This window comes from Mesoplodon bidens (assembly GCF_964165515.1).
Source record: "Mesoplodon bidens genome assembly, chromosome: X".
NCBI classification, from domain to species: Eukaryota; Metazoa; Chordata; class Mammalia; order Artiodactyla; family Ziphiidae; genus Mesoplodon; species Mesoplodon bidens.
The window spans coordinates 120,833,137-120,851,807 of NC_138163.1; the positions used below are offsets into that span (position 1 = coordinate 120,833,137).

The 18,671-nt window shown below is 41.9% G+C and overlaps 1 protein-coding gene across 1 annotated transcript in view; it reads left to right on the forward strand.

The window, feature by feature from the left end:
• LOC308608555 (uncharacterized protein) overlaps positions 1 to 18,671 on the forward strand; it is a 934,308-nt gene that overhangs the window by 305,194 nt on the left and 610,443 nt on the right. The window contains exon 7 of the mRNA XM_081221773.1: positions 10,622 to 10,678. Coding sequence (XP_081077899.1) covers positions 10,622 to 10,678 — 57 coding nt within the window. The remainder of the gene's footprint in view (positions 1 to 10,621; positions 10,679 to 18,671) is intronic.

Sequence of the window (18,671 nt, forward strand, 5' to 3'; positions counted from 1 at the left end):
CCCGAGAACTGAGACTGAGAGAAAGCGTTGCCAAGTACGGTTAATTATTAATGAAATGAATTTGCATCAAACTGGAGGGCATTAAAGTGGCTTAAAATGAATAGCAAGTTCTTGATAAGGCTTTTCCTATTCTCAGGTGACTGGAATGATGCACTCGTGTTGGAGCACATTAATTTAATAGAAGCACTGCTTCTCCCAGTGTAGCTCGGAGCTGGATATAAGCCCAGCCTGGGGACAGAAGGTTCCAGAGCAATTTCTGCTTACGTGGCTGTGGTGAAACAAAGTGACGTGAGCACCACACGGCCGGCTGAAAAAATGCTTTAAACGTACCTCAAAGCAAAACGTCCTTTCCCTACCCCACCCACAAGCACTGGGGAGAGAAAAGGGCCTTGCTACTGCGTCAAACAGATCTCAGTTCAAACCCCAGCTCAGCTTTACCAGGCCCTATGATCTTGCAAATTTCCTAACCTCTCAGAGCCCTTGATTTCTTCATCTGTAAAATGGGATAATTATCCAGACCTCAAGGGATCACATGTAAAGTGCCAGGCTCCCAGTAGGCACCCAGCAAGTAGCAGTTATTGCCTATGGTACTGTGGGAGACTCTTGAGATTATACCTGTGTGGTAGGAAAAAGAGCAATGGAGAGAAGGTGGCGCTCTAGAAGCTAGTCTTTGGACAGATGGCAGGCCCATACTGAAAATGGAAATGTTTCTTCTGCTACAGATCCAAGGAAAGTCTTTAGGTCTGTGTAAAACATAAAGGGATTGGCTACCAGAATTTTCTATTAGTTCATTACACACACAAGCACACAAATGTGCCAAGGACGTGTGGAAAGCTCACTAAGCTTGAAGATGGGTAAGAATGTCAGGCTGCCTCAGCAGGGCATTCTGGACAGGTCAGGACATTCTAAGACATCCCTTGAGGGACAGTGTCCCCACTCAAAGGAAACTCACCTAGGTGGCCATGTTCTGCTCCATGTGTCCCCAGTTCTCCTTGGCCACAGCTGACTAGACCATAGATGAGTGTGAAAGCTGGGGCCCTTCAGTCTGTCTTGCTCATCTCTTAAGGTCTAGTTCAAGTGTTATCATTTACAGAAACCTTTCCCTAAGTGTCTAGGCCAGTAGGATAGAACTGACTTAGATAGGGTTGTGACAGGATAGGAAGGAACTAACAGGCCTAGGGATAGACTGATTATCATCCAAGCCCTAGACACCGATCAACAAGGAAAAAACGACGGCGACAGCAGTGCAACATTTATTGCACACTTATCTTGTGCCAGGCATTAAGCTCGACACTTCCCACGCATGAGCTCCTCTGATAACCCATTAAAGAAGATACAATTACTTCCCCCATTTTAGAGATGAAGAAATCGAAGGTGCATCTAGTTCAGTGACTTTCCAAGCTCGAAGCAAGCTTGATCTCATTGTTTCTAATCCCATGCCCTTAAACCACTCCTACACAGCCTCACCATTGGTGGACAACAATGCCAGTGTGGCATGAGAGCTGGGATCTGCTCTGTTGTTCAGTGGAAACCATTTTCAGAGTGAGTGTGGTACCATTTTTGTGTGCATGCTTTGTATTTGATTATTTAGACTGGATTATTTCAAGTCGTGAAAAAAATCACTCTTGTTCAATTGATGGCAGTTCGTTTGTTTCATGATTAAAAGGTCACTCTTTTATATTTAAACAACGTTTAATTCAATGAAAGAAATTCTCAGAGCAGCATTATTAGACCCAGGACCATATAATAAACATTTGAAAAGCACTTGGTATTTAAAAAAATGGCCAGGTCATTAATTGATTAGTTCAAATACTCCTTATGTGGTGGGTGAGTAATAGAGTAATCTATGTTTTAGGGAGAAGTTAAGGAAACACTAGGAGGTTGATATGTACCTAGGTTCCCCACTGAAAGAGATAATGCAGGCTTAGAATTCAGCATCACTAACTAGTTATCCGACCAGTTCCTTGGGAGTGAAAGGAAATAACCCTTGGAGTGACTGCATACATTACAAAACTGTTCAAATACTTGAATTCTGTGCGCTTTGGAGTTAGGTTTACAGACAATTCAATACTATCTTCAATACTCCCATTCTATAATTTTAATGATGGTAGATTTCCATCAATTGATTCATTCAACCAAATTTGTTTTGTAATTATGAGGTGTAGACATTGGGTTCCATTCTGGAGACACAACCCTCGGCAAGACAGAACTTACATTGGGGGGTGAAGACGAGTAAACTGCAATTACGTGGGGCTGATGAGAGCCATGGTGAACGCACACACTGAAGAGGTGGCGTGGAGCTATGATGCATGAAGCTTATGTCTGCTAAAAGAGCACTTTTACTGTCCCAGACTCTTTTCTACCAGTTACCAGAACCCAGAATCCTATAGACCAGTGGTTCTCAAACACTGGTGGATGTTAAGAATCATCTGGGAACTTAGTCAAATACCAAGACCCAGGCCGTGCCTCACTTTAACAAGAATGGGCCTCTGTGTCCTTCATCAGCACTCTATGCGATCCTGACACAAATCTTTATTTGAGAATCACTGCTGTGGACCAACACTACACCGTTTCACTGGATAAGGTCAATCGTCCCACCTTGTCCTGCAGATACCCAAATCCGCAGATGTTCAAGTCCCTTCTATAAAATGGCGGAGCATAGAGCCCTCTGAATCTACACGTGGAACCCGTGGATGCAGAGGCCCAGCTGTACGATATGTGTGGCGGTTCAATCATTTTCTATGTTTTCTTTCTGGAGTGTGGAATAGGACCTGTTACAGGATATCTGATTTCAAGAGACTGACTGGCTTGTTTGAAGCTGAATGACTCAAAGTGGGAAAATATAATTTTATATCTCCTTTCATGTTGGTTACCTTGCCCCTGACCTATATTTTTGGCCTATTGCACTCATTTTCTTTGAAGTTGTTTTCTGAGCAGGAAACATTTTGTTGAAAAGTGTTCCTGTGAATTCAAAATGTGGGATTAAATAGGAAATACCAGCACTAGAACAGAGACAAATACTTGATTGAAGACAATATCCCTTTGGGAGACAATCCCCATTTCCTAGTTCTTTGTTGCTTTTTCATTTCCATTGAGACAGGGTTTAAATTAAAGCTTTCCATTCATGATTATGTGATTTAGGGGAAGTTGCTTAACCTTTCTGTGTTTCCACTTTCCTCATCTGTAAAATGGGGATGGTGATAATAATAGTGCTTCCCTCACAGGGTTGTCATGATGCTTAACTAAGTTAACATGTGAAAACACTTAGAACTGGAATCTAGTAAGTGCTAAATAAATGTTCCTGCTATTATTTTTTCCCATCATACCTTTTAAATATCTCATTCGTCTTCATGCATCTGTTGTTGCCTTTTGGATTATGTTCAGGCTAAAGACCAATGGATTCTGTCAAGATTAAGAAAGAATCAGGGCCTCATAAAGGACTAATATGGAATTAAACTAGCCTCATAGTTACTGCCAATACTTCTTATAAACTTACAATGTTTAGAAACTGGGGGTTAAAGTTTAGGAACAGAACCTACTGTCAACCAAGGGCAATGTGAAACTGCATCAGAATGGTGGACCAGACCATGTATACTGATTCTCCAGAACTTCCCCAGAGGAGACCAGCAACCCACCCCTCCTCCCCTTCCCAGGACTTGGCAGAAGGGCCGAGGCGAGAAACACCTGGAGACTGTGTATAGCGTTGGGGTAGGGGGCTGCTTCTGAGGTAGAACTTGAATTTCAATAAGATGTCGGTGTTTCCATTTTGCTTTATTGCAGGCTAATATGCAAATTCTCCATCCAAAGGCTTGTTGCCTGTCTGATTCCTTCAGGGTCCCATTGTGGTCCCATAGAAACCGCCCTGAGCATCTGTTCTCAGGCAGGCCTCTAAGCAAGTCTCTGCTCCCTCCTTCCCAGATGCTGCCAGGGGGTCCAGGTCTCCATCCCTTTAGCTTATGTGTCCTCAGTTTCACAATGAAGCCCTCCACTCCTGCTCTGCCCTCTACTTTATTTTTTTATTTTTATTTATTTTTTTTACTGAGTATGGTTTTTAATGTACCACATATAGCAAAAGGTAAGTATTAACATTATTCTATACATATAGTTTAAGGAAATCGCTTTTTTGCAATTTTACTATCTTTGTTTTGACATATGCTCATGAATATTTATATAAACTTTTAATTTCTCTGTACTGGGCCATTATGGACCATACACCATAGTGTATGTTATCTATCCTCCTATCAATGGACCTTTACGTTGTTTCCAGGTTTTCACTGTTGTGAACACTGTTGAAATGAACATCCTTTCACAGGTCTCCTTTTCCCTGGGTGTTACCTTACCTGACTTTTTTAGTCAGTTTGGGTTTCTGTCTCTTTTTTCAGTATGAAGCACTTAAAAACATTACATCCACTTTAATTCTTTGTTCTCTTTTACAACCTCAAGTTTCCTCTTTAAAAAATGTGTATTCATTGTTAGCCACCCTCTCCTAGGAAGAGTGATATATATACTTTGTTTCTGTAAACAGAAATAAAACCACAGCTGTAAGGATTTGATGCATGGACAATGTGGGAAATAGGAAGGATTGGTATACTATATAATTTTTAAAAAATATAGTTAACTTAGTTTCATTTGTGTTTGGTCATTTCTTCAGTGGGTGCATTTTGTATCAGGTTCCTGTTTTTCATCTTTGTTCTCACATACCAATTCTTTAAAAAAAATTAATTAATTAATATATTTTTTAACATGTTCATTGGAGTATAATTGCTTCACAATGGTGTGTTAGTTTCTGCTGTATAACAAAATGAATCAGCTATACATATACATATATCCCTATATCTCCTCCCTCCGGCGTCTCCCTCCCACCCTCCCTATCCCACCCCTCTAGGTGGTCACAAAGCACCGAGCTGATCTCAGTGCTATCACATACCAATTCTTTTTTTTTTTTTCTTTAAGTTTTTTAAAAATTTATTTATTTATTTATTTTTGCTGTGTTGGGTCTTCGTTTCTGTGTGAGGGCTTTCTCTAGTTGTGGCGAGCGGGGGCCACTCTTCATCGCGGTGCGCGGGCCTCTCACTATCGCAGCCTCTCTTGTTGCAGAGCACAGGCTCCAGATGCGCAGGCTCAGTAGGTGTGGCTCACGGGCCTAGTTGCTCCGGGCATAGTGGGATCCTCCCAGACCGGGGCTCGAACCCGTGTCCCCTGCATTGGCAGGCAGACTCTCAACCACTGCGCCACCAGGGAAGCCCCACATACCAATTCTTAAAGGAGCATTTCTTAAGCTATAGTACTAAATTTAGTATGGTGGTCACCCTTATACGTTATTAGTTTAATATTAAATATTTTACGAGAAATTTCCCATTTGCTAAAGAAGAGAAAATGTGTCCATGTCTACCAATTTAGATATGTTTTAAAAATTTTTTATCTTAAAATAATTATAGACTCACAGAAAGTTGCAAAAATAGTATAGAATCCCATGCATCCTTCCTTCAGCTTTCCCCATTGGTGACATATTACGCAGCTGGAGTATAATAAGAAATCAGGAAATTGACATCAGTACAACACTGTTAACTAGACTACAGATCTTCAGTTTTCACCATTTTTACACACACTCATTTGTGTGTGTGTGTGTGTGTGTGTGCACGCACGCATAATTGTATTCAGTATTATTCCATGTGTAGGTCCATGTAACCACCATCACAATCAAGATGTAGATCTGTTCCATCATCACAGACTACCTCCCCTGTGCTACTGCTTTATATTTGCATGCCTGGCAACTGCCAATCTGCTCTGTATCTCTATAGTTTTATCAAGTTGAGAATATGTAAATGAAAGCATACAGTATATAACCTTTTGAGAGTGATTTTTTTCATTAAGCATCATGCCCTTTAAATCCATTTAGGGTATTGCATATGTGGATAGTTTGTACCTTTTTTACTGTGGAGTAATATTCCATTTTATGGATGGACCAGGGTTTATTTAACCATTATTATTTCATTCTCTCCCATTTTTAACTCACCTTTGCTAGTCTTTGAGGTTCTGATTTTCTGTTATAGCTCCTACACCTAAGGAAGCCAACATAATTCAGTGCATTGAAACAGAATTCTAGCATATCAGAATTTACATATCAGAATTTACATGTACATATTTACACATTCTCAGCTATGGATGGTAATCTTTTTAGTATCATTTGGGTAGGTTCTACATATCTTTGAACCACAGAATGGACAGTATTTTCAATTACGACCAGTTATTCTAAAATCTTTACTTCCTATCATAGATTCATCACTTTACATCTGCTTTTTTTTTTATGTACTCATATACCTGTCCTATATTTGTGGGATGGCATCAATTTTTTAACATTGGGTTCTTTGTCCAGCATGATAATAATATTTTAAATAATTTTAATTATTACTAATGGAAATCATACTCATTATAGAAGTTTCCAATGATTGAAGAGAAGAAAATTGAAAAATCACCTGAAATCCTGACACACAGGAAAAACTGCCATTTAATATTTTCTTGTAAATCCCTCCAGGGCCTTTTGAACACTTGAACTTTCTATTCCTCAATATTCAACTGCCCCTCCTCTAGACCTTCCTTGGTGTTAGTCATATCCGTGGGAGCAGAATTGGAGTGTCTGTGTCCTGTGCTAGAGGGTCTGAGATATGACCAAAGGAATCTGAGCCATATGCTCCCTGCATTGTTATGGTTCAGATGTTTTTTTTTTTTTTTTGACCACGCCACACAGCTTGTGGGACCTTAGTTCCTCTACCAGTGATTGAACCTGGGCCCGCGGCAGAGAAAGTGAGGAGTCCTAACTGCTGGGCCACCAGGGAATTCCCTGGTCCAGACTTCTGTGTTGAGCAAATGCCCATCTTCTTTCCTATCTGATGAGCTGGTCCAGAATTTGCAGAAATCTCAAAATATCACTTTGTATCCTCTCCCTACCTTTACTTTTCCCTGAGACTTGGGGTAGGGCCAGCCCCAAGCTGACATCCTTTCCTGAGAACCCCTGCCTGGCCTTCCAAGGTAAGGGTACTCCCCTCCTAAGCTGAAGTCACCCATAGTTTCCATCTCTCGATACTAATTCCACCAAGGGGAAGGGATTCAGCGCCAGGAGAAAGAAAAGGGTTACCTGTGTCATTCCTTTCATGGAAGCCTCTATGGCCAGAACACTGGTCTATTGGATGCTAAAGGTAACCTTCCTTGATGTCTGCCAGAGTTCTCCCACTTGAGATCAGAGGGAAGAGAAGACGGCTGTGGCCTGCCTGCCTTTCCTTCCCCTCAGCGATGTGCTGGATGGAACATAGGTAAGATGGCCTGCAGGGGATGCGAACTCCATTCCTGGCCTGTGAGGTATATAACCTGCCCCCCCCACCAGCATCTGGTGAGCTCCAGGAGGGAGGGCACCCATTCCCATCCTGTCACTGCTGTGTGCTCAAATGTGTTGCTCAGAGAAGGTGTTCAGCAGTTATTGTGGGCTCCCTTGAGCCCTTCTTCTCCCACTCCAGAGAGCAGATTGAAATGTTAAACTGACATTATTGCAGGGAGAGCCTTGAATCATCTCCAGTTCACAAAAATAATGAAATTGATCGCCAACTTGTTGCTAATGTCGGTTACAAATTGCTAGGGCCCATCCCCCAATTGATCCTGGCACGTCAGTGTGTCTCAGCTTTGTCATATCCTGGGCCTCATCATCCCTTTGAACTGCATAATTTCTGCATTTCTGAGCTCTAATGTCCTAGTCCATCATTTGAATTGTGACTGTCTTTTCCTGACTGATCTTGCCAGCCTCCTTTCTGGCCCTCTCTTGAATCCACTCACCGTATGACTGCGGGAGAGTGGTCTTTCTGATGGGCACGTCCCTTCTTGGTCCTCCCTGGCTCGCCAGTATTACCTGGATGGCGCCCAGGGTCAGTTCTCTAGCTTCGTGTCCTCTCCCCCACCCGGTGCAAGCCTCCACATATTCCCACACATCGTTCCCTCTGCTAGGATGCTCTTTCAGTTTGTTGTTCTTCAGAGTCAAACTAAGCGATGCTCTCTCTCTCTTTTTTTTTTTTTTTTTTTGCGGTACACGGGCCTCTCACTGTTGTGGCCTCTCCCGTTGCGGAGCACAGGCTCTGGACGCGCAGGCTCAGCAGCCATGGCTCACGGGCCCAGCCACTCCGCGGCATGTGGGATCTTCCTGGACCTGGGCACGAACCCGTGTCCCCTGCATCGGCAGGTGGACTGTCAACCACTGTGCCACCAGGGAAGCCCAGATGCTCTCTTTTGAAAAGAGCTCTTTGATGCTTTCTGGAGAAGCTCTATGCTCCCACAGCTCCTTGGGTGAACCTCTACTGCAGCTCTATCAACGGTTAATTTATTGTTGTCTCCTCCACCCCGCCCTTATCACCATACTGCAAGTATTTTGTGAGTTGTTTTTCTTTTCTGTGCTGCACAACATGGGGGATCTTAGTTCCCTGACCAGGGATCGAACCCGCGCCCCCTGCAGTGGAAGCGAGAAGTCCTAACCACTGGACTGCCAGGGAGATCCCCCTACTGCAATATTTTGAAAGAGGTATTTTATTCGGTCTTGCATCCTTAGTGTCTGAATAGGGTAGATGTTCAACACGTGTTTTGTGAATCAATCAGTATAATTAAACACCTCCACATGGGGCTTCCCTGGTGGCACAGTGGTTGAGAGTCCGCCTGCCGATGCAGGGGACATGGGTTCGTGCCCTGGTCCAGGAAGATCCCACATGCCACGGAGCGGCTGGGCCCGTGAGCCATGGCCGCTGAGCCTGCGCGTCCGGAGCCTGTGTTCCGCAACGGGAGAGGCCACAACAGTGACAGGCCCACGTACCACACACACACACACACACAAAACCTCCACATGTTTTTGGCTTTTGTCTGACACCTGTGTCCATATTTAAAACAAAATTCTTTCTCAATATTTTTGTCAAAGAGCTCACATTACCACCATGTTGGTTTTTCTCAAGTCTGTTTTCCCCCCTCTCAGAAGATACCTTCACAAGCAGTTGGCACCAGAAAGCACTTCTTTTAGGTGAGTCTCTTGAAAATACAGCAAGAGCAAATTTTCAGACACATTAGGAGTTGATCCCTCTTGACACTCACAATGTCTGTCGTTAATCAGAGTTAAATATGAGTATTATACACATGGTCGGATGATTCTTCAACATTGATAAAACTCTCCCACTGAACTTCATTGCCCAACTTTGTTGATCTCTGAGCAGGTTTTATTAATTATTCTTTCACATTCTCTCTACTGGGTTTTCTCCCCCCTGTAAACTGGCTTTAGCCTTGAGCTTCATAAAAGCACCCTTATTAGGGCTGCTTATAATGACTTTCCTTTGTCACACCTGGCCTTGTCTTTCCACTTATGCTTTCCATAGACTCTACCATAATGTTTCCCAAACTTAAGCATGCATCATAATCACCTAGAGGACTTGCTAAAACACGGACTGCTGGGCTCCACCCACAGAGATTCTTATTCGGTAGTTTTGGAGTGGGGCTGAGAATGTACTTTTCTTAACAGGCTCCCAGGTGATGCTGATAATACTGATAGGGGACCTACACTTTGAGGCTCACTGCTCTGCTAACACGCCTAGCAGTAGTTGACAGTTTTCACAGCTGCATCCACTTAACTCACTTAACTCGTTGATTCCGCCCCCACACTCAGGAAGGCATAAAAGGCCTTTCGTTGGCTCAGAGCCACGCATCTTCACGGCTGATTCAAGGTGCCACGTACGCTTGGGCCTTTGCTCAGTGTTCTAGCTCCCATGCTTTATCCCTTCCTGGATTCCTTGCTGGACACACTATTTCCTGTGGGACTAAGGTACTTGGATTTCCCTGGCTTAGTTCCTTTTGGAAGCTGAAGATCAGAAGCTGTTTCTTTCCCACTTACGGGCATCTATCGGTTTGCCTAGATCTATATTTGTGATCCTATTCTTACCCTGGCGTTGGTTTGCCTGCACTGATTTCTTCCCGTTGTTAAGACTTTGAGATTTGCTTGCTCTTTGCCGGTGAGCTGGTGTCCCAGGCCTGGTTAGTTCTTATCTGGCATTCCTTAGTGTGAGCTGGGCCTGACTTTAGCAGGTACCTTATTCTCTGCTTTTTTAAACACTGAATATTTATTCAAGTGAACGACTTTGTTGCTGTTTATGTGATTGTGGCTTATTTTTCCCCCCTTTGATTTCTATATGTGTTTCCAAACCCCTCAACCTCCTTCTCCCTCACACCCTGAGACTCAATGCTGGCTTGTTTTTTTTTTTTTTCCTATGTAAATGATTACTTTTATGGTAAGGTCATGCAACTTGGCTGTAAGGTTCTAGTGCCATCTACTTACATAACTTAAATCAAAGGAAGTAAAATATTTTTTCTCTGTTTTAAACTTGGGTCAGTGAGGTCTGTGGGCTCACTACTTAAAGCGCAGTCTGAGGATCAGCTGTGTTAGCACGTTAGAGGAACTTGTTAGAAATGCAGAGCGTCAGGCACTGCCTCAGACCTACTGAATTAGAATCCACATTTACTTTATTGAAATATGGTTGATTTACAATATTGTGTTCGTTTCAGGTGTACAGCAAAGTGATTCAATTATACATATGTATTTATTTTTCAGGTTCTTTTCCCTTATACGTTATTACAAGATACTGAAGATAGTTCTCTGCACTATGCTGTAAGTCCTTGTTGCTAATCTATCTTACATATAGTAGTTTGTATCTGTTAATCCCATATTCTTAGTTATTCCCTCCCTCTCCTCCCTTTCCCCGTTGGTAACCATAAGTTTGTTTTCTGTGTCTGTGAGTCTGTTTTGTTTATAGATTAATTTGTATTTTTTAGATTGCACATACAAATGATATATAGTATTTCTTTCTTTGTTCTGCCTTCACTTAGTATGATAATCTCTACGTCCATCCTTGTTGGTGCAAATGGCAATATTTCGTTCTTTTTTTATGGCTGAGTAATGCTTCCTTCTTAAACCAGTTGTCTGTTGATGGGCATTTAGGTTGCTTCCATGCCTTGGCTATTAAAATGGTTCTGCTGTGAACATTGGGGTGCATGTATCTTTTGGAATTAGTTTTCATCTTTGTGGATATATGCTCAGGAGTGGGGTAGAATCCACATTTTTAACAAGAGCCGCAGGTGATTCCTGTGCACATAGGAAAGAACTGATCTGTGGTATAGCTCCTATAGGATGAACTGCTAACCACCTGACAACGTGCCTCACAGTCTTAGCTATGTCATTTGTTTTTCAACTTCTTATCGTTACTAATGTAATTACTGTAAACCTGTGTTGGTTGTTTCCTTCTGACGATATGCAGTATGATGAACAAGCCATGATCCTGCAGGCACCCAGAAACTCGCTGTGTATGTTTGAGATTTGTTGTTTCTTGAGCTATCTCTTTGGCAAGGCCTTTCCAACTATGTCCCCCTACCAAAGAAATACTTATTGAGTAGGCTTTTTCCAGTTTTATTGAGATATGATTGACATACAGCACTGTATAAGTTTAAGGTGTACAGCATAATTATTTGACTTACATATACATCATGAAATGCTTACCACAATAAGTTTAATGAATGTTCATCCATCGTCGCATATAGATAAAAACTTAAAGAAATAGAATATATAATTTTTTTCCTTGTGATGAGAACTCTTAGGATTTAATCTCTTAAAAACTTTTATATATGTCATACGGCAGTGTTAATTAAATTTATGATATTGTCCATTGCATCCCTAGTACTTATTTATATTATAACTGGAAGTTGGTACCTTTTGGCCACCCTCATTCAATCTCCCTTCCCCCAAACCCCTGCCTCTGGTAATACCAAATCTGATCTCTTTTCAGCATGCTTTTTGTCAGGATCTTATGTGGTCGTGGATGAGAGGCAGGCTAAGTCCAGGGTGAATGAGTACCGCAACACTGTATTTCAGGTGCTTAAGGTAATGCTTGCCCATAGTAGGTAACCATGGGCGAAGTGTTGAAAGTGGATCAGGCTGGGTGAACTAACTCTACCCCAGGGTTTGTGTAGTAGATGGAGCCAGCAGCTGTGGTCTGGACAGTGACAAGTGACCGGCCTTATTGCCAGATGCCCATCCCTCTAGGAGCAGGACTCCAGCCAGTGACTCAAAGTCCAGAAGTCAGGTCCTGCCTTTGCAGGGAGTGGGCTGTTAAGACACATATGATGTCAGGGCCCCAGTCAAGGCTGCCTAGGTTCAAGGTGAGGGCTCCAGCCCCAAAGGGAAGAAACTTGAATATCAGCTTGGAGACCCAGGTGGAAAGGCCCTTCTTCATAAGCAGGGCAGTAGAAAGAACGGTGGGTTCTAGAATCTAACCTGAGTCGGGATCACAGGCCTGCCTGTTCCTAGTTGTGTGACCTTAATTAACTTAACTAACCTCAGATGGTCCTCCTAGTCAAATGAGAGTGCATGTAAAGGGTCTTATAGAGGGATTCAAATAGTAGATGCTTAATTAAATGGTAGTTGCTAATATTTTTTTTATAATTACAGGCACATAGACCTCAGGGCTGTTCAGGTTCTTTGAATTCCCAAGGTTAGAGCAACAAGGCTAATTCTGACCTGATTGGTTGGAGGATTGTGTATCTAGTATACTTCTTGGTTGGCCAGGATCTGGGCAGAGTGGAGCATGTGTGCTCAAAACACAGGTGCTTATAGTTAGATTTATTGGAGAAGGTGATTGTATTGGTTCAAGCCAATTGGCTGCACTAAAAAAAGTCACTGAGAAGTGTGGGGCACTTGTAGTCAGGAAGGCTAGATTCTACACTTAGGCTGCTGTTGAGTTCTGTGTCTTTTGGTAAGTAGGTATATTACTGTGGGCCTCAGTCTCTTCTGGAAATAGAAGAATTGAAATTAGATAACTCTGCAGTTAATGGCAATTCAAATTCTTCAGGTGTTTCTAGTACAATAGGGACTTTAATGGGAGTTCCCTGTGTTTGATTAATGAGTATAATTTTCATGATTGTATGTAGCCTATGTAAGTATGGCTACTTGTAGACTTACATAAATTCAAGTGCAGCCTACCATATACACTCAGGTCTTGAGGCAATCAGTGAGCTTGAGCCATGGTGATGAGGGAGATGGACTAAGGCTAAAAGTCAAAGTTGAGTCTCATCCCTGCTCTTAAACCTTGGAAGGACCTGTTACAGAATCTCAAGATTTCAGTAGCATCTGGACTGAAAGGGACAGTTAATCCCTTTCTGAACCAAGATCCTACAGGTGAAGGTTTCAGTCTGAAAGCAGACTGAAGTGTTGGTTTTTTTTTTTTTTAATAATTCTTAGATGTATAACATGCTTTTTCATGAGTAGGCTCTTTCTGTATGCTATCTATTTTGCTAGTGAACTTGCCTTGCTTATGTGAGTACCAGAACCCTGTGCCAATGGAAGAAGACCAGATGCCACCCAGGGACCAGATGGGGGTCTTTCAGGTCTCCTGGAGTCCTATGTGTTTTACTGTGGCTGCTATTGAGATGTTTGGTTAGTGCTTCTCATTCAAGTTGTGCATAAGTATCATCTGAAGGGCTTGTTGAACTTAACTCCAAGACCCCATCCTCAGATTGTGTGGATCTGGAGTAGAGTCTGAAAATGTGCATTTCCAGCAAGCTCCCAGGTGATACTGTGTTGGTCTGTGGACCCAGTTTGAGTAACAGCAGTAGGCTGCTTCCATTACATCATTTTCTGTAGTGTGATTATCCTCCCACACTTAGTGACACTCTGTCAGTCAAAATTGGTCACCTTTCCTTTTCCCTTAACCTAGCTTCCCTAAGGTAAAGGAAGAAATGGCCAAGGTGACCCTCCTGTCAGCCTAGAGTGGATTTATCCCTTACTCTGAAGGCCTCATGGCTTGGATGCCTTTCTGGCTAAGGCAGTTTTGATCATGGAAAATAAAGAGGCTTCTTTATGCCCAGCTTAGGAGTCTCTCCTTTTAACATCCTGGGGGCTGGGTGAAAGCTAGACAACCCAGCCACCAGATGTTTGCTTGATTTGTTGCTCAAGTCTTGAATCCCTTTGTTGGAAACCAGAGTAGAAAACAAAAACAAAAGTGACAAATGTTAAACTTGAGTCTCGTAGACTTTTTTTCCCTCCCAGCTGGCTTCGTCACCTTGTTGTAGAGCCTGCTGTACACCAGTGAGATGTCACTGGTGAGATGGGTTTAAAGGCTACAGAATATTCCATGGTGGGGCAAATATTCTCCCTAAATCTAAGCCATGAATCCTCACAGCAGCTGCTCTAATATCCTTTGGGAAGATTCCTCACTGCCTCTTGGTCCTGAGTAGAGTCCCAAAGCAAAAAACCTGGGTCCTAGATAAACCCAGCTTTTTGAATGGCTGTGTGACCTTGGACTGGTTTCCTCACCTTTCTGGCCCCTTTTTTTCTCCATACATCTGGGTCTAATCCTAAGCCTGGGAGTTAGACTTCTTGTCTCAGCCAGACAGGTAGGAGATGGGGTGCAGGGTGATCTGTTTGCTGGTGGTTTGTAAATCTCAGGCTTAAGGTATTGTTTAGCCTCACTGTCTTGGTCAGGGGCTGTTTAGGGCTAAGGGGCACTTTGTATGGAAGAAGCAGGAAGCCTGAGGCCCTGTCTGCCTAGGACAGTGGGGAGCTAGTTGAAATACCTACAGTGGTGAGCAACTGATACATAAATAAGGGAAGTGGGGAAGGAGTGAGGACTCTGGTCATTGGGAGAGCATGTGCTGTGTCTAGACAGGACAGCAGTCAGGAGCCCCAGAAGACTGGTGGCCTGTAAGAGTGTAGCCTGGAGCTGCCAGATTTTCAGAAGTCAAAACTGGGAGATTCCTTCCCCACCCCATAGCGTGACATAAGTATTTTGAAAAGTTGTCAGATGTTTTAAATACCTCTTTAGGTTGAATTTGGCCTGTAAAGGCCCTATTTTGACTTCCAGACTCTGGCAAATTGAGCAAGGAATGAACAATTGAGCTTATTGGCTATTGATAACCATTTATCAGTATGGATTTCTATTGTTTCAGAGGCTTTTGATCCAATTCCCCAGCTTGGCTTTGCTTATGTTTTAAGCAACAGGTAGTGATTCAACAACAGATATTTTAATGAACATTAAAATAGAACTGAGGGTTCTGCTCCAAGCTTTGTGCAGAAATGGGTCTAGATATGTATATTCTATTTTGGGTGCTCTTTCACTCCGCTTTTTCTGCTAACAGTTACATTAAAATGAAATAATTTAACCCATGGATACTGATGGCATATGGTATTAATACAAATCTATGACACTAATTTAAGCATAGGAAAGTGAAGAGTGAACACCACCCGTTGAACAACAATGAGTAAATCTAGTGAATTGCTGTGAGTCTAAATTCTAGCCACTGCTACTTTTCTCCAGAGATAATGTTGACTCATTCTTCCAAAACACTTAAAAGGGAGGTAAGGGGTAAAGAGAAAGCAAGATACAAACTTCAACTGGATGAAAGATACATTAAAAAGCAAATGTTGCTCTCTTTACTCCTGTTGCATTGTCTGTGCTGCTCTGGGGCCCTGTAGCCTGAAAAGGGAAGAAGATTAAATATTTTCACATTTCTGTGTAAAGACTGTTAAATAATATGGAAATCTCCACAATACGCAGCAGAGACACGTTAAAGCCCAATAACTCTTCACAAGTTACTAGCTCAAGATTTGAACACTTCCTTACTAATCCTTAAGGACTCTAACACCAAACCCCACAAATGTCAGCATAAGTGGGTCATATTATACATTTATTAAATCAGTGGCCAAGTGATAATACTTTTTACAACTCTAAATGTTTTTAATGACCAGAATCTGTTCTTATGGTCTGCATTTTTTTTCTTTTTTTGTGCGTGTAACTCAATTTACGAAGTGTAGAGAAGTTTTCAAAATAAAATCCCCCCCCCCCAAAAAAGGACTGAATACTTGAGACCGGGAGAGGCCAGGACTCTAAGTTTAGAAAAGTATGTACTTAAAACTCTTCTCTGCCAGGCAGAACCACTAACTGGCTAGGGCCACCAGGATCTGTATGTTCTGACTGTCTCGATGCCACGTAACTGGGTGCTGGGGGATCTACAGAATTGCCTATCTGATCTTGAAAGACTTCCGTCGCCTTGAGCCAGCCTTGCTAGAGAATACTATGTAACTACATGTGATAGCTATACCCTTCCCAAAGGCATCCTGAATCAACCATAAGGTGTTTTACAGCATTTACTGTCTTCCTTAGACTTCTGAGCTACTGTATCCCTGTGTTTTGGTATTGAATTCCACTTATTCCAAAAGCTCAGACATCATCTAAGTAGTTGATACTACTTTCTAAAGAAGGTTTACTTTATCCTGTTCCAAGTCCTCCTCTAATTGTTAGGACCTACGATTCATGTCTTAAATTTATTTTGGTTCTAAGGACTTTTTAAACAAGTCTTCACTAACTAAAATCACCTGTTCCTTGTCATGCTAGAAAGTTCTTTATCTTGCCCTTCAAACAAATCTATGTCTGTCTGTAGCTGACTGGTCATATACAGTGAATTAGTTGGAGACTGAAATAGGCCTGCTGCTTTGCTCCTCAAACAAAACCCCCCAAATGCTCCACCTCAAGCTAGTTTCTTCTCCGACCAAACTATGGATTTTGACTCTTTTCATTCACTAAACCTCTTAGGCTCGAACTTCTCTGAGCTCCATGCTGCTTGTTTACCATAGCCCATCCTCTGATGGACAGAGCCTAGTGTGAATGGGCCATCTGGTGATAGATTCTTGGAGTTCCAGTATCTGAGCACACATAGTTGGCCTTACTCTCAGACTCGACTATATGTCTACTTTCGACTCCAGAGAATAAGTCCAGTAATAAGTGTTACATAAGTTTTGTTTGTTCACAGAGCTCTATAGGCCACCAGATGATGGAGAGCAGACATTTGCCTCATACTTTTAAAGTCATAGTGGTCCCTCCTGTGGTTCCTCCTCTCAGCTAGTCTGTGAAGACCGAGACTATTCTGGGGGCAGGTATAAAGAGAAATCAGTTATCTTACGGTTTCAAATAACCATAAACGATTTTTTCCCTTAAAAATTTGAAGAAGTCTTATGGCAGGGAGATGTAGGATGTAGAAAAGTAGGCCTCCTATGTATCCTGAGTACTAATGGGAATATAAATTAGTATAACTTATCTAGAAAGAAATCTGGCAGTTATCCTATCTACTCCCTTTCCAGGAACTTGTCATAAGGAAAATTATGTTAATGCCAATAAAAGTAGTACATAACTAATTTTATTCTAGATGATAAGAAATGAGCAACGAACAAATAGAACAGTTACTCTAGTATTCTATGGAGTACTGGGTACTCATTAAGAATCATATTTTGAAAATATTTTGGGGAAATAATGTTATTGCAAAAAAGGAAGATAGAAAAGTAGAGCATGATCCTAGCTTTATAAAAACACATGAAGCATTTTTTTCTTTTTCTTATAGGTTGTTATCAGGTAATAGGATTGGGGTCCTCTGTCTTTTCATCTATGTTGACTACACTTTTTGTTGCTCTTAGAATCAAAGTTAAAAAATGTATTGAATGATCTGATGCCTTGACTGAAGCTGTTCCTGTCAGGGCAGGTGAATGAATATAGCCTTGCATTGTTGCTACTCCACAGCCTGGGAGCGATGGTTCAGTTATAGCGTCTAAAACCTGGCATATGTGGGTTTGACTTGGCCTGGTGTCACCATGAAGGGAAGTGATTACAGAACAGTGGAAGTATAAATGGGAGGTGGCATCGAAGACTCCAGGGGGAGGGTTCTGGTTTTAGAACTGTACTCAGTATCTAAAGACTGCTTCCTTCATTTCTCTATGCTGTGATCCTTGTGTTTACCTGTTTTTAAATTCATGTTCCATGTTTCTAAGTACTTCCCCCCCCCCATACCAGACTAGATCCTCTGTCTCGACAGGAACTACCTATTGTGAAATGCCTAGGACTTAGTCTATCATGAATGACTAGCTGTTGTACACCAGTGGTTTGTGGTAGGGTTACAAGACTTCAGCTGTTAGGAGATGAGGTTACCAAGACTTGAATCATTTGTTTACATCCCATCAAAGCCAGCTGTTGTTCAGGATGAGCCTCCACACTCGGAGGATGATTGAACATCTAAAGAGGTAGTCAAGTAGAAGCACCATTATATGACAAGCTAATTCTTAGAGGTCACTTGCTAATGTATTTAACCTCACATTCCTATAATTTGCTTTATTAATAATCTCGTATTACTAAGGGGATATGTAAATTTCAGTGTTGCTAGATAAAATACAGGATACCTGGTTATATTTACATTTCAGATAAATGACAAACAACTTCAATAAATTTTCGGTAAGAATGTATCAAGTGTGTTCCAGTATAAGTATGCCTCAAATACTGCATGTGACAGATATATACAAATTATTTATCTGAAATTCAAATGTAACTGGTTATCTTATATTTTCACTAGTTAAATCTGCCCTAAACTTTGGGTAACTTATTTTGCTTAAAAAGTAGCAAATGCAAAACTTGAAAGTAGTTCTGATAGAGTTAAAAGCTTGTTCTCTTCACCTTGTATGCTGTTGCCCTTTTACTCCAGTTGTGTGGATTTGGCCAATGTGGGAGAGGCTGAAGCTTGGCATGTGAGTGTCCAGAGCTCAGCAGATACTGGGTTTATGCCAGCAAGATTAC